The sequence below is a fragment of the Lynx rufus genome, unplaced genomic scaffold (genome assembly GCF_022079265.1).
Source record: "Lynx rufus isolate CCGP_SWC_20201006 ecotype Redwood Valley unplaced genomic scaffold, mLynRuf1.p SCAF_14, whole genome shotgun sequence".
NCBI lineage: Eukaryota > Metazoa > Chordata > Mammalia > Carnivora > Felidae > Lynx > Lynx rufus.
In genome coordinates this window covers 27,377,904-27,404,432 of record NW_025814828.1, presented here as the reverse complement: position 1 = coordinate 27,404,432, position 26,529 = coordinate 27,377,904, and the positions used below count along the sequence as shown (strand labels likewise).

Sequence of the window (26,529 nt, the reverse complement as noted above, 5' to 3'; positions counted from 1 at the left end):
TGTGGGGACAAGAAATCGAATTTGCTCTTGAGAAGGTTTCCAACTAATTGATTTGTAGGACATTAGAACATCGTCTAGCTGACAAGCTTTACAAATAGAAAAACTGGAGCTGAACTGAGAGGGTGCTTTTTTACTAACACATAAAAGGTGTCTTTCTGTCTTGTAGCCTTTGGATATAGGCATGTCAGTTTCACAGAGAAACTTTCACGTGGAGCTTTTTTATTTCTTTCTCTCCCGGTAGAACTGCATGTGGTAGCACATTGTTAAATCTTTCTCAAACAAAAGGATGTAGGGCTTCATTTTTGTTTCGCCTTTTTGGTATCTTACAGGAACTCCAGGATGGCATCGGGCAGCGGCAAACTGTTGTCAGGATATTGAATGCAACTGGGGAAGAAATAATTCAACAGTCCTCAAAAACAGATGCCAGTATTTTACAAGAAAAACTGGGAAGCCTGAATCTGCGGTGGCAGGAGGTCTGCAAACAGCTGGCAGAGAGAAAAAAGAGGTAGGACGATAGATAAAAATAGGAATTCTAAAATTTTAGCAGAGCTATTTAAGCTGTCTTCTAAAAAAGATTTTGTCAAAGATTGTAACCAGAGTGGGAGGCACCAAGGTTAAGAAGCGCCTCAACACTTAATCAGTAGCAATAATGATTTTTTTTTCTTTTTCTCATATACTGAAACATGTAGCTGTTGCGAGTGAAATAAGCAGTACCTTCCTGCTATGTTAAACTTTCAAGTTCGTTGGAAATATCACTCATGGTTGGGGCGCCTGGGCGGCTCAGAAGGTTGAGCTTGTGACTTCAGCTCAGGTCATGGTCTCATGGTTTGTGAGTTCAAGCCCCACATCTGGCTCTGTGCTGACAGCTCAGAACCTGGGGCCTGCTTTGGATTCTGTCTCCCTCTTTCTCTCCTCCTCCCTGTTCATGCTGTGTCTCCCTGTCTCTCAAACATAAACAAACATTTTTTAAACATTTAACAATAAATAAGTAAATAAATAAATGAATATCACCCATGGTTGTTCAAATATGAATATCTTCAGTATATTCCAATCTTTTTTTAATGTTAATTTATTGATTTATTTTTGAGAGAGAGAGAGAGAGAGCGAGCGAGCATGAATAGGGGAGGGGAACAGAGAAAGCAAGAGAATCCCAAGCAGGGTCAGCATGGAGGGCCACATGGGGCTCCAACCATGAACCATGGGATCCTGATTTGAGCCAAAATCAAGAGTTGGATACCTAACCGACTGAGCCACCCACGTGCCCCTGGTATATTCCAATCTTAACAAACTGAGTTTTATTCATTTTAAAGAAGATGGAGAAAGGAAACTATAAATGACTGTTTTGTAGAAAAGAATGCTATCTGTCTACGCTTTTTAGCAGCTACGAATATGACTATGATGCTAAAAACCAAGATAGTGATATTTACTTTTTAGTTCCACTCCATTTGTTAGTACATGCTTGCAGAGAGACTTGGGCCACAATAGTCAAACCCAAAGGGGAAAACAAAACCTCGGAAAGGTTATTGTTGAATTCAGTCACCTTTTAACTTTCTCTTGGAAGGTCCTGAAAGCACAGAAAAGCCAAATGTATGCTGCCACACTTGGAAGGCGTACATATTTTTATAAATGGGATTTTGTATTATGTTTCCAGTTGTTGATGTTAATGTTGCCTGTTTCATAAGGGAGGACTTGGCCTTTATTTACCAAATGAGACTATTGTTATGAACAATGAAAACTCAGTTCTGTTGCCAAGCTCTTGCTTCCTACCTATCATCTACATAATAGGTGGATTTTAATATTCAGAAAGCTAGGGCCACACTTTGATGAACGTCTTTGGTGAGGATGTATTAGAAAGGTTTCAGAATTAGGTCCATTGTCTTTGCCCACCTCCTCTTCGAGCCTTTGCTCCTTTTGCATAATTCAGGAAGTAGATAGAATTCATATTCCTTTGCAAAAGGGATGCATTAGTTGACCTCCACACACACACACACACACACACACACACACACACACACAAATCTTGATAAAGTTTAAAAAGAATAGTACTGTCTAAAAACATGGTTATTTTATATTTTGGTTTAGAAAATATTATAATTTTTATATAGATGGCATAAAATAAAGTTCTAAGCTTTGTGGTTAAACTGCTTCCTTGGGAAAATCATATGCTTTTTTCCCACGTTGAAATCTCTCTGTTATACACACTACTATACCATTACTTCACTGATACATTTATGGGAGGAGCAGCTTTAAACCTGTATAATATCATTTCGGAGCTAAAGTCAGTCCAGTCTAAAATAAGATGTTAACAAATGAAAATATTAAGGAAAATTGAATAACATGCTCTAAAAACGAATAACTTGAATTCATACAGTAGATTAAATGGATTGGAAGATTATTTTTTATTATATTTAAAGTATTGTTTCTCACTTTGTAGTGTCTCTAGCTCATGTATCATTTAAATATGTTAATATTTTTTCTGGTAACAAGTTTTTAAAAATTCAGTTGAAAAAATGATCTAAATGAAAATGAAATCTTCTAAATGAAAATCGGAACTTTTAAATAAAAATAGGGCAATATGCCTGTTACACTAAATAAGCTCTAAAATTGTAGATCCTTCTAAGTTTATAAGAAAGTAGTATATGCTGACTCTGTGGTGAAATATTACACAAATTGTAGGTTAATTACGGTTAGGGATTTGGCTGTAATTGGTTAGAAATAGTTCTCCCATTTAACCATTTTGACCTACATTAAATATTGCACTTTTGTGCTTTAAAAAGTCCAGATCAGCTTCCTGGAGTTTTTCTTTTTTTTTTTTCAACTCAGCTTTTAAAGTTGTCTACTTCACGCTACATTTTAAAAATAAATGTTAGCATATTTAAATTTCCACTGAGATCAATTTTGCGGCATACTTCCTGAGGATTTTTGTATCGTTTAAATTTTATGAAATGTAAAAAAGTAATAATATAGAAGTGCCTTTTCTACCAATACACTGACAACTATTTCCAAGCACCCAGTAGCAAATAAAGTAAAAAAAAAGTTAAAAAAAATTTATAAAGAATACGTTAACCTAACAATTGTGGGAGAGTTGTACTCATGAAGCTATTATTAATCAGTGGCATGCTTTCAGTACAGTCCAAGCAGAAGTTAGCAGGAAATGGAAGTTAGGTATTGCACAGGTGAAAAATAAGATGACTATTCAAGTTCACAATGGCATTCTTAGTTTGCAATGGGCTTTTAAACGCAGCTGTTGGACATATTTCATGTTGCCTAGTTCAGGTACCCATATGAAAGAAAGTATACAATTTAAGCAAAAAAAAAAAAAGTCTGCAAAAACTATCTGGAGCCTTACAGCTACATAAGTTTAAACCCTTCTCTTGAAAATGCAAGATATCAGAAATACAAGCAGAAAATTCCCAGAACAAATTCACATATCAGTGGATGTCCATTGAGGTTAGTGTATATTGGAATTAAATGAAGTATAGAATACAGTCAATTAAGTATACAATTTAAGGTAGAAAATTCACTGTTGCCTCGATTATGTAGCAGAGGAACTGGATAACATCTATAGGTTTAAGCTAGAGAATATAATGAGTTTAACGATAGCTTAACCACCAAAGTGGTCTTTGTAAATGAAAAAGACGCAAAGGTAGATTTATCAGCCATAAAGGAAGTCATAGGTTATAACAAAGCAAACCTATATCTGAAGATTCTTAAGCCCAGGTCCATGGGTAGAATTCAAGGGGTGCCATGAGCTTGAATGGGAAAAATAAATACCTCTTTGTTTTTGCTAACCTGTAATGGAAATTGAGCATTCCCTTCCATTTTGAAGGAAGGTAACAAACCAGAGTAATACTAGCAGCACCTGTGAGATCACAGGTGTTTTTTACTATTTCAGTAGCGCTGTTATAGATGTCTCAAAGTATTGTTCATGGTTATCACTCTCCATAGCTACACTAGTTATCATATCTTCCACAAGATCTTAGGAATGTGTTAATAAGAAACAAGCCCAAGTATTGCTATATCACAATTTTTTTTTCCAATAGTTTTATAGCTATATTTCAGTACAACTGACTTTCTTCAGAGTTCTGGGTGTGTTATATTCTGGACTTCAAACATTATTCTGAGAAGACTCCCAGGCTTCACCAGATTGCCAGAAGGGTCCATGGCATAGGCAAAAAAAAAGGATCTTATCTGTATCTAGCCAGCTGTTTATCTGCCCAGACCTCATTATCCTGTACTGTGGTTTCAGTCCTTTTGATGGTGGAGTCACTACCTTCATACACTTTTTTTTTTCCGGAATATTCCAGAAGATGTACCAGTCAAGGGAATGTGGGTAGGCAGGCCTTTAAACAATGGGTAGCTGACAACATAAGGAAATCCATTTCACTTAGAATAATACCAGTTGATAAAAGATGGAATGGAAGAGGGCTGCAAGGTGATGGGAAGTAGAATTTCTAAATGGAGGACTCTCTGAATCATAATCCATAGCAATAAAAAATGACCTCAAGAATTTTTCCCTGTGCACAAGTATGGTATTTTTTCCACCATTGTAGAGATAAGGCAATTATTGTTCTAACAAATACTGAGGAATCAGAGTTTAATTTAAATATCACCTGATGGAATACATTGCCTGAAATCTTTGTTTTTCCAACTTTTTAATGAAAAATTAGAAGCATATAGAAAAATAGAAAAAAGTAGCCTAAGGAATACCCATATACCCTCCTCTCCTTCTCCTAAATCCCTAGATTCAGGAGCTAACATCTTGCCATATATGTTTTTTCTCTCTGTATCCCTACCTCCCCTATATGTGCCTTTATTTAATGTAGGGAATTCTCTCTCTCTCTCTCTCTCTCTCTCTCTCTCTCTCTCTCTCTCTCTGTCTCTCTCTCATACACACACACTTTTTTTGTTGTTGTTTTAACATTTGTAAGTTATAAACCCCTTATACTGGACCCCTAGATACTTCACTATGCATTTCCTTAGAATAATGGCATGCCATCTTGCTTATCATGCTCAAGAAAATTAAAAATACCATATTATCCTGCCCATAACCAAATTGACCCACTGGTTCAAAAATGTCGTTCATATCATTCTTTGAGGTTTTTTTTCATACCAGTGTCCCATGATGTTTTATGTATTGCATTTGGTTTTTTAAGAGAGGGGGAAAAAAACTTTTTCTTCTACCCTCTTGGTTTCAGTGTCTGGAAACCCCAAGTTAAATTGACAAAAGACACATTAATAGGAGAAAAGGCATGCACATTTTATTTGATGGTAGTGTTTTAATGTGGCATGAAGGGCTTCATAGAAAAGATCTGAAAATGCCAAAGAAGTGGTAGGCCTAAGAGTTATATACCGTTTTAACAAAGAGTGATCAAATTGTAGCAGGGTGACGAGACAAAGGAAAGGCGTGTGGTTTTCTAGGGGGGATAGATGGCAGGAAGTCAAATATATGGGGAAACTAATGCAAGATAAGGATATTTCAGTAGTAAGTAGATTCAAGTCAGTGCTGCAGACTCCAGTGATAAAAAGTCTTCTGCTATTCCTGGTCCAGAAAGAGGAGGGAGAGTACCTTCGTGAAGGCCAGGGTATGCCCTGCCTTCAGACAGAAATACACAGGTTGGAGAGCTTTTCCTGTCTCTGCTGTTTCTCAGTTGCCTTCAGCCCCAAATAATCCTTACTCCAAAGTGACATATTGTGATTTCTTTCTTTTTACTGATATTAACATTTGGAAGAATTTTGTACAATATTGTCAAAAACAAAAACAAAAACAAAACTCACCTTTCTGCATTTATCTGATTTTTTCCCCTTCATTGTGTGATTTAACTTGTTCTCTAGTCTCTGTATTTCTTTTAAACTGGAAGTTGGGTCTAGATGAGACTTGAAAAGATGCAAGTCAAATGTTTTTGGCAAGAATAGTTCTTAAGAATACTTCATAAAAGAGGGAATGTACTTCAGACCCCATCGGGAGGTCATGGTATGAGGTAGTTCCCACTTGTAATGCTGCTAAGTTTGATTACTTGTTTAGGTAGTGACCATCAGATCCTGAACTGTCAAGTGTCATCTTTTTAAATTAGTAAGTCATCTAATGGCTTCAATATCCTTTGATGGTCCTTCCCTAAGTCGCTACGTTAGGGTTGCATAATGGTGATTTTTCTGAATTCTGACATGATCCTACCAACTGATTTCTTCTATTTAAAAAGAAAAGCTTTCATTTTTCTCCTTGATGTCAGTACAGATTTATGGATTCTTATTTATTCAATATGTTACAGTGAGTTACAGTTATTCCTCTTGTTGATGTTCTCACTGTTATTAAATCTGACCAGTGGGAGCTTGTCCAAGGTTCTGGCTTTAATGTTCCCATGCTCACCTTGTACTTTCCCTGCCCCAGGTTTGGAATCAACCAGTTGTCCAAGAGCCTCTGGTTTCTTTCGGTGGGGAATGGTATATCGAAACCAAAATGTGGGCAGTAACCCTTTCTGAAAGGAAGATGGGCAGTTTTCTGGCATGCAGTCCTAGGGGGAAATGTTTTCACACTGCTTTCAAAAGGACACAAAAATCCCTTTCAGTTCTGCATCAAAGTTCAGAATAAGGCTAGTTGTACTTAAAAGCCCTTATTGTGAAAACTAGGGCTTCACTTTTTGTCATGTAAAATCTGTAACTTCTTACTCATTTCAATGCTCCTACTTCTGATATTTTGAACCCAAGTTTACCTGCATATAATCTATGCCAGTTTGCCAAGCAAATTAATGGCGTAAATAAGCTAATGGGAGGCATTCCTAAATGTACTTAAGGGAAGAAATTGTTTTTTAAAGACCTGAGTTCATTGTTTGCATGCAAATGGATGCTGTTAATTAGAAATGAGCCTTATCTAATTCATTAAAGTAGGCCTAGTAGGACCTCTTCTTGAAAATCTCTATTAGCAATTCATATTACTCTATGCAGTCTTTGTGAGACGACTGTTTTCTCTTCGTTCGTCTTGGATTTTGTCTCCTGACGAATTCAGGCTCCCCTGACCCAAGTAGCCTTCAGTATAGTACCTTATTTCCTACGAAACGAAACCCTAACATTTTAATAAGATTCAGAAATCTCTTTACAGTGCATCCTATCTCTTCAATGGACTCAGCATGCACGTGTGACACCAGTGCTGAAAGCCTTCTCACAAATTCACACTCTGCCCCCCGGGATCTTGTCAGCCCTAACTCCAGTCTGTTTGCTCTCTTGAACTTCCCTGGTTTCTCACCACCAGTTTTGATCCTGGCTCACTGCTGAGTCAGCCAGGAGTTTGCGGACTGAGTGCCCACGGGCAGAATCCGGCTTGGAAAGTATGCAGTGTCTTTACACAGGCATTGTTTTTGAAATAATTGCGAACATTTAAACATTGAGAGGCTTCGTATCTTCTAGAAAACAAGGACTCCGGTCTCCTTTTGAAAGTTAGATCTGGCTTTTAGGTGCTCATCCCCACATTCTCTCAAGGCACAGTCAACTGCATCTGAGTCAGAGATGTTTCAGACTTGCTACTCAAAATGTGGACATCACCTGGGAGGTGCTACGAAATGCAGGACCTGATCAATCATGGTCAGCATTTTAATAAGATTCCCATGCGACTGACATGCGCATTAAAGTTTGAGAAGCACTTGTTTGGGTAAACAGGCCTACTCTTCATTTCGCAGCGCCTGTCCCACCTCAGTCGTTTACATTAACTGCTTTCCCATAGACATTTGACTTTATAATACTTCATATAGATGCTTATATAATGGTGGCAGTGGTGACAGCACTTAATGTTGCCAGATGTCGTTCCCAGTGTTTGACATAGCTCCAGTAATCTTCATTAACGACTCTGATATCCATCTTTACAGAAGGGCAATTGGGGCACAGATTGCTTTAGCTCTGACCTTGAGTATTCTCTAAGATACACTTCCAGCGTTTGCCCACCCACCCCTCACTGAGCAAGCCCATTCCCTTAACTGGCCACGCTTTGCTGCAAGGGAATAGGACACAGAATCTGTTCTGACCTATCTTTCCAAACATCTTATCCATCATACTCATTATTTGCCGCTTGTGGCTCATGCATAAAATGACCTGAACTTTCTTGTCCTTCAGCTTTTGCAAAAACCATTTGCTTTTTGAGATTGAACTGTTTTTCTCATAATCTTCTCTCAAAATCCTACTCATCTTCCAGAACCCACTGTCAGTGCAATTTCCTCAAGAAGTGTTACCTCCTGTCCTCAAGCAGAAGCAATCTGTTCTCTTAAGTTCTTCTTGCTCCTTTTTATAACACATTAGATCTTGTGTGTCTGTCATGCAACATACCCACATGTGTTTCATCTTACTTGGCAAGATTGAAAGCTTCATGAGGGCAAGACAGTACCTTAATCTCCTCTCTAGAGCCCACCGCACTTAGTGGAGTGTCTAGTACATTGTTGATAACCAGAAAACATTTTCTCAATTTAAATTGTAAGATTTCTATATTCACATTGAAATTAAACTAGGATTATAAATCTCTACACTTGACATTGTTACAAAGTTTAAAAATAGATGCACAGAGCCAGAATCATTTTTTACATGTTTTTATAATATTAGCACATTTCCGGGGCTCATCTTTAGCTCTGGAAATTGGACTTGATCAATTCTAATCTGAAAGAAGTTGGGATAATAATTCATGTCTTAGGTATTCTCCAGAATTTAAACCTCTTAAGAGACAGATGACTTCAACTTCCGAAGCATTTATATCAAAAAGAAGCTCTTTGATTCAAATAGTTGGTGCATTTGTTTGCATCATTTTTACTGTATCACAACCAATAAATTCTAGGTGAAATCGTAAGAAATTAGCCTTGAAACTGGGTATTTTGTTTTCATCCAATCTATAAGCACAAGATGTTTTTCTTGCAATCCATATCATCAAAAAGCTATTTTTTAGACCGATCCAAGAGGATCCTACAGATATCATTATCCACAGGTGTCTACGGAAAATCTGGTCTCTTCCCATCTGTTCTCTGATGACTCTTGAAAAGCTTTCAAGGACATTCATAATTCTTCATCAAAAGACTATGAAAAATTAGCTTCATAGTTAATCTTTTTATGTCATATCTTGTTCTTTACGACTTGGCAAATGCTAGTGAAACTGACTAGCTGGAGCCAAACATGCTGTCGCATTGGCTGGTACTGACACCATCACTCTCTAAAGACGCACACGTGGACGTGCTTTATTCATGGCCTTCTTGGGGAGGTAGGAGGTAGAATTTGTTATGGAGGACCATCTCTGGGATGGGCCTTGAGGGATCACAGGAGTCAAATGAAGAATGGAGGGATGGACATGCCAGAGAGAAAAAGTGACGTGAGTGAAACCAATGCAACAAGAAATAGTGGGCTACATTGAAGGACTCCATGTGGTTTAGAATACAGAAGCTCTCTTAAGTCCCAATTTAAATGTGTGCAGCTAATCATCCTGGGCTCTTCATTCTATACGTAAAATCAACTGCCCAATTTTTATTCCAAAGTGAATGCTAGATATTAGTAACCTCTATATGTTCTTGAAAGTTTTCCGAGTAGCCTTATTGGAAGCATGTACCTTGCCCCCCATAACTTGAGAATAACATTTCCAGGAGCCAACTGTGTGTTGTTCTCAACGTGTTTAATACAAATTATTCTTGCTTTTATAATTTTTCTTATTTAATTAAATATTATGCAAACTATTGAGATAGGAACGCAAAGAGAAAGAATTTTGGTTTCTGTGCAAACTAAGTCATGTGCTTTGAAAGACTTGATCAAGATGACCAGGAAAAAAAATGCTGTTCAATTAGATATAGATGAGGAAACTATTTAACATTGGGGGTAGAGGGTAGAAATCACAAAAGTCAGGAAGAATTGTACATTTAGATACTTTCTAATCTCTCTAAGTCTTACTCTGAAGAAACCCAAAATAAAAGTCATAGATGATAAAATGTGGGAGTGTTTTGTGCAAGAAAGAATGGCTGAACTTGAGTTCCGTGCTGAACTTGATCCTTACTTCAGGAAAAGTCTTAGACCCCATCCCAAATGAGTGCTCAGATGAACATGTTCTAAAAGAAAAGGAAATGTTGAAATATTTGTAAACAACCTTACCTAATCTGTCCAATTTAATTTTTCCCCCCAAAACTACCTGTACGCTAATCATAATCAAGTTTAATAAGAGGGTCTCTCTTGTGTGTCTAAAGTACAAAGTATGGTGTGATGTGAGTAGTCAAGATGGAGCAAGTCATAGAAGATTTGGTATCTCAAACCTTTTTCTGGGGTGGCATAGAAGGATCTTAGTAGGTTTCAAACAGTCAAGATTTGGAACCACATAGGTCCCTATGATAGTTGAGCTCAGGGTGAAATGAAGAGGGTGAGGCTGGCAGCAGGGTGACTCAGGTAATTTTGTAGTCTTTGAAATTAAGGATGAGAAATGTCTGAGCAGAATAAAAGTCATAAAGATGTGACAGATTTAAGATACTCAGTGGATGAAAATAAAATAACTTGGTAATTGACTAGATGAGATGGGGGTGATGAAGGGAGGGCTCTAGGGTGACCCCTTATCCACACGTCTAGGGCTTGGGGAACTGGCTGAATTGAATGCATTAGCTACAATAGGAAATACAAGGGTAAGAACCCAGATAGCAAAAGGGATGCAAATCAGACATACAGACTTCAACTTGGGGTATGATGGGTTTGAGGAGCCTGTGGAACATCCAAAATAATGTGTTCAGAGAACATGTATTTGGATGTATAAGTCTGAACATCAGGAGGAAGACAACGTTGCTGAACGCACTGAGCCTTTTTTTTTCTTTTCCTCAATGGAGAGGTGATAGCAATCCCCAGTGAACAAACTCGATGAGATCCCATTAGTTCACTGACTTACTAGATGGTAAACAAAACAGTTTCCAGGATACATATTAATAAGTGATACTGTGGAGAAGGACTTCAGGTATCATGAAGCCAGATGAGGACTAGTGGTAACTAATGAACTGAGGTAATAAATGTGATCTCCACGGGGCACAGAATATTCCCCTTTAACTATCATAGATCAGAAGGCTTGGTGAACCAAATTTTGGGAATATGTCACGAAAACCCATTGATTACAACAGGCAGGAAAATAAGCTCAAAGTTCCCATCTTCCTGATTACAGATCAGAAATGTCCCCATGATCCTATATACGTATGGGACACCCCGGTGAAAGAGAGGACGTCTACAAGCATATTTAAAGCATGGATACAGTGTCCAGTGAAACGTGAATGGTCACTATCTAGACAGATGGTACGGGAGACACTGGAACCTGAGAAATCAGCACAAAGCAGAGCAGGCCTCCTTGAGGTCCTGTAAATTCACTCTCCCTTTAAGGTTATCGCTATCTAAAATTTGTCTCTTGTCCATCTGTATAGCAGCTACGCCTGGGAGCCTCCACTTTCTGAAAACAGGGCAGGGGCATCTTGCATTCTTTTCATTTTCCTTGTTGCTGAGGGAACTTGTATTGTCTACCTTCAGAGGCTAGCCTGTGAGGCACAGGTGTATTACAAGCAATCATTTCCAAAGTACTTTTTTGTTAGAATTACAAACCTTGGGGCGCCTGGGTGGCGCAGTCGGTTAAGCGTCCGACTTCAGCCAGGTCACGATCTCGCGGTCCGTGAGTTCGAGCCCCGCGTCAGGCTCTGGGCTGATGGCTCAGAGCCTGGAGCCTGTTTCTGATTCTGTGTCTCCCTCTCTCTCTGCCCCTCCCCCGTTCATGCTCTGTCTCTCTCTGTCCCAAAAATAAATAAACGTTGAAAAAAAAAAAAGAATTACAAACCTTCATACTACTAAAAAGGAACACAGTATCCATGGGTCAGTGGATTATCTTACTGCACAAAGGAAAACCCAAAGTCCTCAGATAAAAATGTGTTGATCACTTTGATTCCTTCCCTGGATTTAATGTAATTAAAGGATGCTTTAGATGTGTGTGTGACTGTCTTCTTATGTTTTCTTTAACAAGTCCCTTCTCTTTTACTAATTCTCAATTGTGACAGTGTGGCTATTAGTATAAATCTAAAATTATCACAGTAAGCTGTTTTCCACATTGGTTAATAGGAGTTAAGATTTTTTTTTCTCTACTATTATAAATATGTTTCTAAAACCCCTTTCTATAATGGAAAATACCCCGGGGCACCTGGGTGGTTCAGTCGGTTGAACGTCTCACTCTTGATTTCAGCTCAGGCCATGATCTCATGGTCCATGAGTTCAAGCCCCACATTGGGCTCTGCACTAACAGCGTGGAACCTGCTTGGGATTCTCTCTCTCCCTCTTTCTCTGCCCCTCCCCTGCACATGCGCTCTCTCTCTCTCTCTCCCTCTCTCTCTCTCTCTCTCTCTCTCTCAAAATAAATAAATAAGCTTTTAAAAAAAATAAATAAATAATAAAATAAAATGGAAAACACCCTACATGTGTGAGCTGCTAATCAAATAATTTTTCACTTCCTATTATAATGGAGAATGTATAACTATCTCCTTGTTTTTAGTAGAAGGCCTTATCTCTTATTTCACAGGAAGCTGGCCCCCATTGATTATTCTCTGACCCCCAAATGCACACAAGCCTAAGCGTATCCTCACCCTATCTCTCCTGTCTTCCTACCCCCGACCAAGTAAACATTTTTAGCTCCCAGATTAAAAAATAAATTAGAAATATTCCTTTCATAATGTTCTCCACTGTACCTGTCAGAGTTCTTAGCTGTGAATAACAGAATCCAGCTCTGCTTCATATAAGCAGAAGTCAACTTTATAAGAGGGATAAAGACTTGCTCCCATTGCCAAGGAGTAGAGTAGAACACCAACTCAAAAATGGGAAGAAACCAAAGGAGAGGTTCAGTTTCAGGAACTATACAGCCCAAGTCACACCTTGAGACTGCATGCTCTCATAGACCACGCCAGCTCTGCAGACGGGGTGAAGAATCCCGTTGGTACTGAAAATAATTAGAAATGGTACCTTGGAGTTGTCATTCGTTCCAGATTCACAAGCTGAACTTCCTCCATTTGATTCCATACTGGTCTTGGAATTCCCCTCACATATGCAGGGTATGCAGATTCTGAGCAACCAAAGGTGAGAAGGGTCTCTTGCTTCGCTTTCCTAGTTATTATTCCCATTTAAATTCTTCTCTTCATAGTCACCAACGTTAAAATTGCATGTTCTCTATTATCTTATCTGGGTTGTTTGATTTTTTTTTGTCTTAGTCTCCACCAGTACTCTGGAAATACCTTTGCCAAGACCATCAGTGATCTCTTACAGTTAAAGCCACTGGACAGATCTCAGTCCTCGTGTAGGCCACCTGGCATTAACTGATCACTTTCTATCTTAGCACTTTGTCCTACCTTGCCTTCTGTGTCATTAATTTCATCTGATTTTATTCCTACATTTCTTCATAATTCCCTTTTTAATTGCATTCCTTTCACCTGACCCTTAAGTCCTGATGTTTCTAAGTGGCCTTTCCTCAACCTTATCTTCTTAATCTATATACTTTCCCTGGTTGTTACCCATGGCCACAGATGTTAGCTCTCCCTGTATCAATTAGAATCAAATCCAGAGGTGAACAAAAATAAATATAGTGCTTGAAATAAGATAGAAATGGATCCGTCTATCCTGTGTAAAAGTAATCTGCAACTAGGCAGGCTGGCACCGTTGCTCTATGATGTCAGAGACAAAGGTTCCTTCTGTCTCAGAAATCTGCCGTCCCATGGTGAGGCCCTTATCTTCACGATCCAAGATGACTGTTCGCTCTCCAGATATCACATCTGCTTTTCAGGCTGCAGGCTTTTAGGGGACTACACAACACTCTTGGCTTACATCGTATTAGCCAGCATTGATTCTCATGACCACATTCTTTGAGCTGGGCAGCTAAACATTGGGTTTCTGTTATAGAGAAGAAGAGAAGAATGGATCATAGAGTATGCAGATGAGTAGTCTGTGGCATAATCACTTACTTTATGTTGGATCCTAAATGTAATGCTCACCTCAGTATGTGTTTCCAGATTACACCTACAAATCTAGCCTCTAATCAGGCATTTCCTCTTCGATGTCTGGAAGCCACCTCAAAAATCACTATATCCAACACTGAATATATTCTGTTCTTTCAAGAATCTACTGTGAGTGCAGTCTCCATCTATGTACTTGCCCAAGCTAGACACTTGGAAGTTACAAGAGTTAATGTTAATAATGCTCAGTTTTGTGTGCTTATGCTACAGAATGGTCTTTAAGAGTTTTACAGAGGTTTCCCCCCTTAATCATCACAACTCAGCTTTAAAGATCTTTTGTGTTCATCCTCTCACCTGGCTGTGACATGGTAAGCAACGGATGGAAAGCGGTATTCTTAGGTCCATTTTACAAGTTATCAAATTGCAGCTCAAAAAGATTAAGATTGTTGGCCAAGGCTAATCAAAGTTATGGAAAGATTATGAACTAAATATCAGTGATTCTGACCCCAAACCCATGCCTTTTCCATTATGATCATTGTTACCTAAGTAAACAAAACGATGGATAAGGATAGCAGGGACAAGACAAATGAATGAGTGTTCCCCACTACCTGGATTACCTCTCCCTCAGCCAATTAATGAGACCGGAGGCAGTATTTTCCCAGATTTGTGCTTCCTCCAGTATCTAAAGATAATACTCTCTTTGATATATTATGAATTTTTAATGAGGTAGGATTTGGATAATTAGTAAAGAAGGAAGGCTAGAGAAGACTAAGGCAAAGTAGCTAAAGAGGCAGAGTTGGTCTGCAAAATAAAAAGGATAAGAGAATCCTTGAATATGTATTTTGTTTGTGGCATTTCAGAACTTGCAAGATTCTGAAGCAGTTGATAGAAATGAAAAGAAATGAAAATTCTAGAATTTCCTGTTGTTGAACATATTGTTGCCCATTATGAATCAAGAAATGTGAATTAAGATGAGAATTATTGTTCAGCAATCTTTTGTTGCTAGAGTTGGCTTTTGTGGATGTAGCTCAGTGGAGAATATAGGTCATATTTTTGTTAGGTTTACATGTGAGCACCAAACTCTACCCTTATGAATCAATAGATGATTTTTTTTAATGATCAGAGCGTAACCATGACAAAAATAGCTTGTTTTCTGATATGTTTGGTATTTTCTTGCCAATTAACCTTTCTGCTGGACGGTGGAAACTAAGTAATTAGGGCTGGAGAGTGGCCAGTTACATAAACCTGCTAAGAAAATGCTGGGCAGTAATCCCCGATGCTCCTACTTGTGTTTGTTTCCTTTGGAAGTAAATAGTACTTTTGTGTTTATATTTTTACTTTGCTTTTTTGTTTGGCAAGATACTTACCTAAACTATATGAGCCTCATTTTACTCATTAGAAAAATAAGAAGATAGTGCATATCTTGTAGAATTGCTGCAATGGTAAGTGATAATGTAAATAAATTGGGTATTCCTGTGCCTGACATTTGATTAGGGCTTAAAAATCCGTTTCTGGGAAAAGGACTTCTGGGATAGTGAAGTGAGTAGCTCAACACATCTACTTCCCAAAACAACAATAAAACTGGACAAGATATTTCATGATTCTGGAGATCAAAGGCATACTCATAATTGGAAAGCTATTATTTATGGAAAACTTTGAAACTTTGAAACAGAACAGTGGAAATCTGTGGTGTTTTTGTCTAGCTGTTTCCACTCCATGCTCCCAGCTTGGTCAGCATAGTTGTTACATCGAGGTAGTATAACACATGAAAGCCAGCAGCTTTGCTGCCCAAGGGGCTGGCTTTATGTGAAGCCAAACGTGTAAAACCCCATGCCCAGAAGCACAGGGATAGTAGACACGTAGGTGGCAAATGAATGAGCCATCTAGCGACTTAGCTGTCCTAAAGTGGCCATCTTGATTAGGGCAAACAATTGAATGGAAAACTAGCCAAACATTTAATTTTTCAGGGATTGATGAAAAATGAGACTGTCATAAAGGGCTGGACAATCTCCATATATCTGCTGTAGGATGACTTCAAAGCTGAACTTTGAATAAATTCCCCAACCTACATACAGACCCAGTGACAAAAATTGGAACTTTTACTGACTCCAACTGTTTGAGTTCAACTCTTGACCTCATTGCCTAATGACAACTAAGTTCTCCTGGTCTCCAGGAAGCTAGGCGTATTTTTTTTCTAAACAGAGAAGGGATGTCTGCAGTCACACACTAGGGGGAAACATTCCACAGGTATTGCCTAGGTAAGTTATTAAAACCCTAATAACAACAACACTGATGTGGAGGGGAATCTGGAGCTCCTTCAATATATTAAAATGTTGAATTTTTCTAGAAAAATAGTGGTACATGCAAAGAAACAGGGAATTATGTATTATACTTGGGGAGAAAAAGCAAGCAACAGAAATTGTCTCTGAGTTGGTCCAGATGTTAGACTTATCAGATAGAGACTTCAAAGCTCCTACTATGAATACTTTTAGGAACTTAAAGAAAATCGTGTTTAAATAATGAAAGTATGATGACAAGGGCATAAATAGAGACTATCAACAGAGTTCCACATTATAAGAAAAATAAAATTCTGGGATTGAAAAGTACCATTTTAAAAATTGGGGTACCTTAGTGGTTCAGTCAGTTAAGTGTCCGACTTGGGCTCAGGTGATGATCTCACGGTTTATGAGCGTGAGCATCATGTCAGGCTCTGCACTGACAGCTCAGAGCCTGCTTCAGATTCTTGGTCTCCCTCTCCCTCTGCCTCTCTGTCTGTCTCTCAAAAATAAATACATAAACAATAAGCAAACAAATAAATCCATCCAAAATGGCTCAAGAGCAAATTCAAGATGGGAGAAGAAAGAATCTGTAAACTTGAAGATAAATAGAAATTGTCCAATCTGCAGAACAAAGTGAAAAAAGAGTGGGGAAAAAAATGACCAGAAACTCAGAATGGTAAGAAAACACCAAGTGTATCAATGTAGATCCCAGAAAGAAAAGAAGGATATAGGAGCAGAAAAATTATTTGAAGATGTAATGGTCATACTTTTCGTAAATGCAGTGAAGTTGAACAAACCCCAAACAAAATAGACTCAAAGGGACAAATGCTCAGAGACATCAGGGTCATGCTATTAAAATACAACCACGAATGTAAAAATCTTGAAAACAGTCAAAGAAAAATGACTCCTTCCATACAGGAAGCATGACTTGATTAGCAGATAACTTCTTAATATTAACAATGAAGCCCAGAGTCAGTGTGTTGATCTAGTCAAAGCGCTGAAAGAAAAAAAAAACTGTCAACCAAGAATTTTACATAAAGTAGAACCGTTGTTTAGAAATGAAAATGAATAAAGACTTTCTCAAAAAATCAGGATATTTCTTTCTCGTTGTCCTGACTCTCGAGAAAAAAAAAGAAAGGAACTCCTTCAGGCTGAAAGCAGTGATATTATTCAGTAACTCAAATGTACATGAACAAATGAAAAGCAACAGAATTAGTAAATATGCATGGAAATATAAAAGACTGTACAAACATAGATGTATATAGGCTTTTCTTTCAGGCATATTTTTGCATAAAACAATTTTATCGCCGTATTCTTGTGTCATTATGTATAGATACAATGAACATGATGACAAATAGCACAAAGGAGGAGGAAAAATGGAGCTTATCAGAGCCAAGTTTCTATACTTTACCAGAATTAGTTGTTTTTCTGGCTTTATTGAGGTTTGCTTGACAAATTGTGCATATTTAAGATGCAAAATGTGATATTTTCTTACAAGTATACCTCGTGTACTCATTAGGACAATTGAGCTAATTAACATATCTGTCACCTCCTGTAGGTACCATTTGTCTACATGTGGTGAAAACACTTAACATTTACTCTTAGCAAATTTTGAGTTTGGAATACATTATTATTAACTATGGTTATCATGCTGTACATTAGATCCCCCAAACCTACTCATCTTATTACTGAAACTTTATACGCAGTTACCACCATCTCCCCATTTCCCTCACCCGCCGCCCTTGACAACCATCATTCTTCTCCCTGTTTCTCTGAATTTGACGTTCTTTCAGATTCTACATACAAATGAGATCATACAATATTCGTCTTCCTGTGTCTGACTTATTTCGCTTACCACAGTGTCCTAAGTACATTCACAGTAGCACAAATGGAAGAATTTCTCTCAAGGGTGAATAATATTCCAGTGTGTGTGTGTGTGTGTGTGTGTGTGTGTGTCATACTCTTTGTCCATTCATCCACTGATGAACGCTTAAGTTGCTTCTGTATTTTGGTTACCGTGAATAATACTGCAGTGAATATGAGAGTGCAGATATTTCTTCAAGACAGTGATTTCATTTCCTTTGGATAAATACCCAGAAGTGGGATTACTGAATCATATGCTAGTTCTATTTTTAACCTTTTGAGGAACATCCATAGTGTTTTCCATAGTAAATGTACTAATTTATATTCCCTCCAACAGTGTACGAGAGTTCCCTTTTCTTCATATGCCTGCCAATATTTGTAATCTCTTGTTTTGTTTTTTTTTTTTGATGATAGCCAATCTAATGGGAGTAAGTTACATTAGTAGATCTGAAGTATACTATGATAAATAGAGATGTGTTTGTAAACTTTAGATCAACCCCTAGGAAATTAACCTTATGGTTTAAAAGTAAACAGAGGAGTTAGATTTGTACACCGAAAATAACTATTTAACAAAAGAATGTGGTAAACACTGTGAGACATATAAAAAGACATGAGACAGGGTACCTGGGTGGCTCAGTTGATTAAATGTCCGACTTCAGCTCAGGTCATGATCTCACGGTTCATGGGTTCAAGCCTCGCATTGGACTTTGCTGACAGCTTGGGGCCTGGAGCCTGCTTCAGATTCTGTGTTTCCCTCTCTCTCTCTCTCAAACATAAATGAACATTAAAAAATTAAAAACAAAGACATGAGACAAATAAAAAAGAGCAAAATAGCGATTTAAATAGAACTACATCAATAGCCACATTAAATGTGAAGATATTAAGCATTCCAATTAAGATATTTCACGCTGGATTTTTTAAAAGAACTAACTATATTCTGTCTAAAAAAATGCTTCAGAGCCAAAGACACATACACTTTGAAAGTAAAAAAAAATGGAGAAAGATATATAGATAGTATCCATAAGAAAAATAAAATGGTGATACTAATGCCAGATAGACTTTAAGGTAAAACATGTTACTAGTGCTAAAAAAGGACATTTGTGATTACAAAATGGTCACTTCATCGGAAGACATAACCACAAACCCCACAATTGATGATGCAGAAATTAACAGAATGCAAATGTGAAATAAACAATTAAACAACAATTATTAGAGATTAATACCTCAGTCTCAATATTTGGTCAACCAATTGGACAGAAAATCAGCAATGATATAGAAGACCAACTCTATCAACTAACTTGATCTGACATTTATAGAATACTCCACCAAAGGACAGAATACATATTCTTTTCTGCATTTTAATTGAGGTATACTTAATATACAGTGTTATATTAGTTTCGGGTGTACAATAGAATGATTCATCAATTCTATCCATTACTCAGTGCTCATCACGAGAAGTGTACTCTTAATCCCCTTTATCTATTTAATTCATCTCCCTAACCCACCTCCCCTCTGGCAACCACCAGTTTGGTTTTTATATTTAAGAGTCTACTTGTTTCAAAATACCTTTTCTTTGAAAGTGCCCATGGCATATTCTCAAGGATAGATCATATGGTAGGTCACAAAACAAATCGCAGTTAATTTTAAAGGATTGAATTCATTAAAATCATATCGTGTTAACATATCAGAATTAAGTTAGAATGTAACAACGGAAGGAAATCTGGGAGATACCAAACTATTTGGAAATTAAACAACACCTAAATAATCCATGAATCAAAAGAGATATCACAAGGGGAATTAGAAAATATAAAAGCACATGTCAACATTTATGGTACACGGTTAAAACAGTGTTCATAGGAAAATTTAAAACTTTAAACACTTATGTTAGAAAACGTTAAAATTCTCAAATCAGTAACTCAAGCTTTTACCTTAAGAAACTAGAAAAAAAATAGCAATCTAAATCCAAAGGAAATAATGATGACTAGAGCAGAAATCCATAAAATATAAAGAATAGAGAGAATCAATGAAAACTAATATTAATGTTTGGAAAAATTTTGAAAATGGCAAAGCTTTAGTTAGATTGACCAAGAAAAAAAAAAAGAAGTCTAAAGTTACCAAAATTATCAAGGAAAGAGAGGACATCACTACCAGCCCTATTGAAGCTACGACTAGAAGGTAGTCCTGTAAACAACTTTATACCACAATTTCTCCAAATTACACAAAATGGTAAAAATCCTAGAAAGATATAAATTACTAAAATAGATTCAAAAAAAGTAGAAAACCTGAATAGACCTAATACAAGTACAGAAACTAAATTAGTGATTGTAAATCTTCTGACAAAAGAAGCCTCATTAGAGATGATTTACTCATGACCTTTCAAAAAAAATCTCTTTTAAATACCAATCCATCACAAATCCTTTTGGAAAAAAAGCAGAGGAGGGAACTTCCAATTCATTCTGTAACACCAGCATTACTCTGATCTAAACTATACAAAGATATTATAATAAAAAATTAATAGAACAACGTCCCTCATACACATAAACACAAAATTTCTTAACAAAAATTTAGGAAACTGAATCCAGAGTATGTGAAAAAGATTACATACCATGTGAAGGGGCTCCTGGGTGGCTCAGTTGGTTGAGTGCCTGACTCCTGATTTCGGAGCAGGTCATGATCCCAGGCTCATGGGATCGAGCCATGTGCCAGGCTCCTTGTTGAGGCATGGAGCCTGCTTAAGATTCATTCTCCCTCTCTCTCCGTCTCTCGCTCTCTTGCTCTCTCGCTCTCTCGCTCTCGCTTTCTCTCTCTCCCTCTGCCTCTTTCCCACTCTCCCCCACTTAAGCATGCTTTCACTCTCTCTCTCTTTCTAAAAGAAAAGAAAAAAAGATTACGTGCCATGTGACATTTATTCCAGGAATGCAAAGTTGGTTTAACATCAAAAATAATTATTGTAGCATACCATAAGGGCAAAAACCAAATGATCATGTAAATGGATGTAGAAAAAGCATTTGGTAAAACCTAACACCTAGTTATGCTACAAATTTTCAGGAAATAAGAAAGCTTCCTTAACATGGTAAAGGTCGTGTATGAAATACCAATGGCTAACTGACATCATTCATAGTGGTGAAAGGGTGAATATTTTCACCTTCAGGTCAGGAATAAGACAAAGATATCTACCTTTAATACGTCAACATTCAACACTGTACTGGAGTTTAAATCAAAGAAAGACGGAGGAAGGCAGGAAGGTGTAGCGATGGGACACCGAACTCTCTATGTTTACTAAAAGCCATTAAATTATACACCTACCATAGGTGAGCTTTATGGTATATAAATTTATACTTGAATAAACCTGAAAAAAGAAATGGTTGAGAATGAGAAAATAGAGAATCAACACATTTGGCAATAAACTCGTAATTGTTAAATCTTGATTACAGATAATCCGAGCTCATCATGCTTCTATACTTTTGTGTATGCTTGAACTTTCTCAAAATGTTTTTAAAAAACCTCTGCCTGCATGTCCCTTGTTCTCCAGCGCAATTTAGGCATGGTTCTTTTTGCTTCGCTCTTTGAGAGTGTAATCTAATTTTCCCCTAATAAGTGTGTAACACAAGTGTCATATATGTAATAGTTTCTGCCTATTGGCCTTTCTATTTCTACTCACGTTTGCATTATACTTTGCTTTTTGAGTCATACACTGATGAAATGACGTGGCGTTTGCTTAGAAACCATTCACTGTCTCTAGAGAATACAACACTCTCCTATATTCAGCAGGAAAGTGATGTCAGTCAGCTCCCAGTGAAGAGAAAGAAACTATCCTCAGTCTTCATGAACCTACAAATAATTGTTTTCAGTGTTATGTCAGTCTGCCGTCTGTCCTAAAAACAGATCTGAGAACAAGGAAACATATTTTAGTTCACAGTGTATTGACTCTGTCATAGGTGACTAAGTCTATTTAAAAAAAAAAAATCTTTAGAGTTCTCATTTGGATTCTACTCTTTTTAAAGGTGTGCTTAGGTTAATTTAAACAGTCTCCTTTATGGGTCAAAGCTAATCTTAAGCTATCTACTAGGTAGACTTACTAAGTTCCTCTGTACCCTATACAAAATATTTAATGAGTTTAATCATTGATGGGGAAGGTAGAATAAATAATGCACTAATGAATTTTATTCGTGATCAAATTTCCATACCCAGAGGTAATTCAGCAAAAGTTATATTTACACAGACTATTTAACTACATACTTTTATTGTATATACCTAATGACAAATACGTTATTCTAAAAATAAGTAGAAACATGCCATACCTCTACTTAGAAACCTTTAGTGGTTCTCTTGTACCACAGAAGGAATGTTTTAACCTCTGCAGGCATGTGGGGCTTGCAGAACAAGACCCAAACGTACCTTTCTAGTACTTTGTCTCACCACTCCCCTTCCACATTCCTTCACTATGAAAACGTGAACTAGGCCACACGCTTTTACATCACTGTGCCTTTGTCAATGCTGATCCTCTTTCTACAATGCCTTCCCCCTTCTTCATCTAATGAGCATATTTTCTGGGCTCCTGGGAAGTCATTCCTCCCTTTGAATTCCTAGGACCCTTAGTAGACAGTTTCCCATTGAATGTAACATAAAATTCAAACTCTTTCCATGACCTCCTGGCCCCTGCTCCTCCCTCTGGCCTGATCTTCCGCTCTCCACCTTGCTCACCGCATTTCATTTGCGGTGACCTACTTTCAGTTCCTCTGAATCTCTCTGTATGTACCGCCTGAAGGATGTTGATTTCTCTGCGTGGAAGCTATTCCCCTACACTTCATCTAGGCATATTTACACCTATTTCATGGTTAAGCTTCAATGTCCGTGACTCACAGGGGCTCATTTTTAAAACGACCACACCGTCCTCAGTCCACCGTTCTCCTTAGGAAAAGGTGACATTCCAACCTACCGTTTGCAAGTACATTCACTCTTTGACCACGTACCTACATATAAGAAACCAAGAGTTCAGTTAAGTCCTGTGGAAAAATTCGAAATGTTAAGGGTATTGGAGGAGGATTATTCTTTTCTCTGGTTTGCCAGCATTTTCAACAATGTCTCTCTGTTCGACCATGTTTGAAACTAAAACTGAGAAATGTTTATATAATTTATTTATTCACCAAAAATTATAATAGCTCATTCCATGTTAATATAGGTAACATATGTTTTATGATTAATAACCATTTTCTACAACAACAAAGAGTGTGAGAAGAGTGACATTGTTTTACATTTCTGAATAGCGCTTTAGTTTTTACCTTAAGAGAGCTGATGATTCTGGGGCACCTGGGTGGCTCAGTCGGTTAAGCATCCAACTCTTGATTTCTGCTCAGGTCACGATCTCATGGTTTGTGAGTTCGAGCCCCAAGCTTGGTTCTGCACTGGCAGCATAGAGCCTGCTTGGAATTTTCTCTCTCTCGCCCTCTCTCTGCCCCTCCCCAGCTCACTTTCTCTCTCTCTCTCTCTCAAAATAAATAAATACACATTACATTTTTTTTTAAAAGATAGCTGACTCTGATAGCCGCTTCTACATTGTGTTTCCATATCACTTATAATATAGCCTCTGGAAAACTCATAAGAGAAAGGAAGAGAAAAAGGGACAATGGTATAGTATTATTATGAAAATAGTTTTGACCTCAAAGGCCCCCCAAAAGTATCTCAAGGACCCAGAGGTTCCCAGACAGCACTTCAGGAACTGCTATTTGAGGGAATAAAACTATTTTTGTACCTCCTATGGCTATATTCTTTTAAAGTATAATAAAAACTTACCTGGAGTTGTGGGAAGATTTTAAATAAATCAAATGGAAATACCCTTTACCTTTTTTTCTCCAGGATGAAAGCGGTGAGACAAATATGTCCTTTTCCTCTGTATAAGGAACTTTGGTCTTCCTTGTCTATCAAATGCATTTTGGTGGGGGTGAAAATTACAAGTACCCTGAGGAATTCAAATATAGGCACCGTAATAAAACTCACCATAAAATCCACAGAAAAAGACTGACTGACAAAGAAAGGATGTAAAATGATAGACGTGATAAAGTTGGTTTGAGATTAGGAAGAAAGAGAAAAATAATGAAAGAAATTCAAATAACGTGAAAGCAACGAATAGGAAAAAGAGGAAGAGGCCCAGATCTTTCTGTTTTTCCATGTTTGATTCCAAGCTAAGTAAACACAGCTTCTCATACTGAGAAACTTTAGTAAAGTTAAACAGAATAAATATATGTAATTAGATATAATGTCTAGTTTTCCTTTTAGCCATCCTCTTGTTATGGACCATGGAATACTACTTGTGTAAAATGTTCCTAATGATTTCAAAGGGTGAAGGAGCATTTTAATAGCCATGCACATTTTCATGAACGCACACATAATGGGACTAAAAAGGTAATACCAGTTTGCTTATATCAGATTTCTCATACCTTTAATTCCCTAGTATGTATCTAAGAAATGGATTTAATATCTAGCAGATATCAGCAAACTTCTGTACAATGCCAAATAGTAAATGCCTTTGGCTTTGTGAGCCGTCCAGTCTCTGTTACAACTACTCAGCTCTGCCACTGTAGTGTGAACACAGTCATAGACGATACACAAATGAATGAATGTGGCTATGTTCCAATAAAACTTTATTTTCAAACACAGGGACGCCGGGTGGTTCAGTTGGTTAAGCCTCTGACTCTTGGTTTCCTCTCGGGTCATGATCTCACGGTTCAAGAGTTCAGACCCCACATAGGGCTCTACACTGGCAATGCAGAGCCTGCGTGGCATTTTCTCTCTCTCCCTCTCTCTGCCCCTCCCCCACTCACACTGCGTCTCGCTCTCTTTCTCTCTCAAAATAAATAAGATTTATAAAAAAGAACTTTATTTTCAAAAACAGGTGGTGGGCAGGCTTTAGCTGATTGGGCCATAGTTTAGAAACCCCAAGAATACAGCTTTCACCGATTTAATTTAATTTTGCACAGAACTTGTCTTCCGTAACACATACTTTATTTTTCATGGAGATTCTCCGAAGAATAATGCAAATAATGTTATTATTCTCAAATCCACATTTATGATGCTATCATTCTGAGATACTGAATTTAAGAACGGAACAAATACTACGTTCCAGGTACTGAGAATAGAGTGTGATTGCAGTATAGTGCCTGTCCTTATGGTGCTTGTAATATATTGGCAGACATAGGAAATTACAACATACCCTATGATGGAAACGGGATGAAGACCTATGGGACTGTATAACAGAGCCCATAGTTAGACTTGATTGGGATGGGAGTGATAATTAATTAAGAAAAGCTTCCTAGAGAACGTGATGGCTAACCTGAGATTGGAAGGATAACTAGAAGCCACCTAGATCAAGACATGGGGAAGTGAATCCCAGACAGAAGGAGCAAGAGTACGCTAAGGCCAGACTTGAACACAGTACTCGATTTCAAGGAAGCATAGGTTCAGTGGATTATGGAACGTAAAGAAAGACGAAGAGAAGTAAGTAGGGATCACGTCCTAAAGAGCTTTTTGATCCCTGTTAAAGCAGCTGGATTTTACCCCATTAACCCTAGGGAGTTACTGAAAGTGTGAGAGTATAATCAGAGACATAGTTTTAGAAAGATGATTCCTTCGGAATGTCAAGAATGGATACGAAGACGGCAACGAGGGAGGCAGAACCCAATTACGATATAGCCTCAGTAATCCAGACAGAGAGGCTAGAAGAAGGAGTCATTGGCAGGGAGAAAGGAGCGAAGTGGGCAAATTCGAGAGAGCTATCTTGCATGGAATTGTGAGAACACATTTATTGATACACTCTGGGAGTAAGAGAGAGGAAAGAATCAAGGATGCCTCAGATGTCTAGCCTGAGAGACTAGGAGCTGGCAGATACATCCGTGGAGGCTGACGGAGAAGCTGCCTTGGGAGGGAAGATGACGGTATGTGGGAAGAGAAGAACCTGGCTGTGATTGAAAGCAGAAAAACTGAGGCCATTCGCTTTTCACTGCATCTTCCACCGCATGGCAATGGCTTTGTTACAGGCTTTGCTAATGAATTATGTCACTCTGCCTCTGACAGATGGAGGGCCAAAATATCCTCAGCGTTCTTCTAAATCAATTCCAGCACCTGTGTAGACAGCCTACAACAAAAATACAGAAATTCTGAGATTCAGTTAGTCCATTGGACCTATTCAAGTAGGATTGGAGAACAGAGTTCTATCTGGCACCCCCCAGAAAGATTATTTTATTATTTCTTTTTATCTAAGAACTGAGTTTGATGGGGAATATGAATTATGACAGGCCTGGGATTCTCAGTAGAATCTATTTAGATGTAACTGTTTGGTCTTATCTCCCTACTACTCTCCCCCTCTCTCATTCCATTGCAAATGTATTTTTTTTTCTCACTTCTTTGTTGTTCTGGGAATATTCTGATCACATTCCTGC

At 37.8% G+C, this 26,529-nt stretch overlaps 1 protein-coding gene across 2 annotated transcripts in view; it reads left to right on the top strand.

The window, feature by feature from the left end:
• The window catches only part of DMD (dystrophin), a 1,630,689-nt gene that overhangs the window by 807,755 nt on the left and 796,405 nt on the right, over nt 1-26,529 (top strand). For both annotated transcript variants that reach the window (XM_047076051.1, XM_047076052.1), the window contains exon 40: nt 330-505. In XM_047076051.1, the coding sequence (XP_046932007.1) occupies nt 330-505 (176 nt within the window). The remainder of the gene's footprint in view (nt 1-329; nt 506-26,529) is intronic.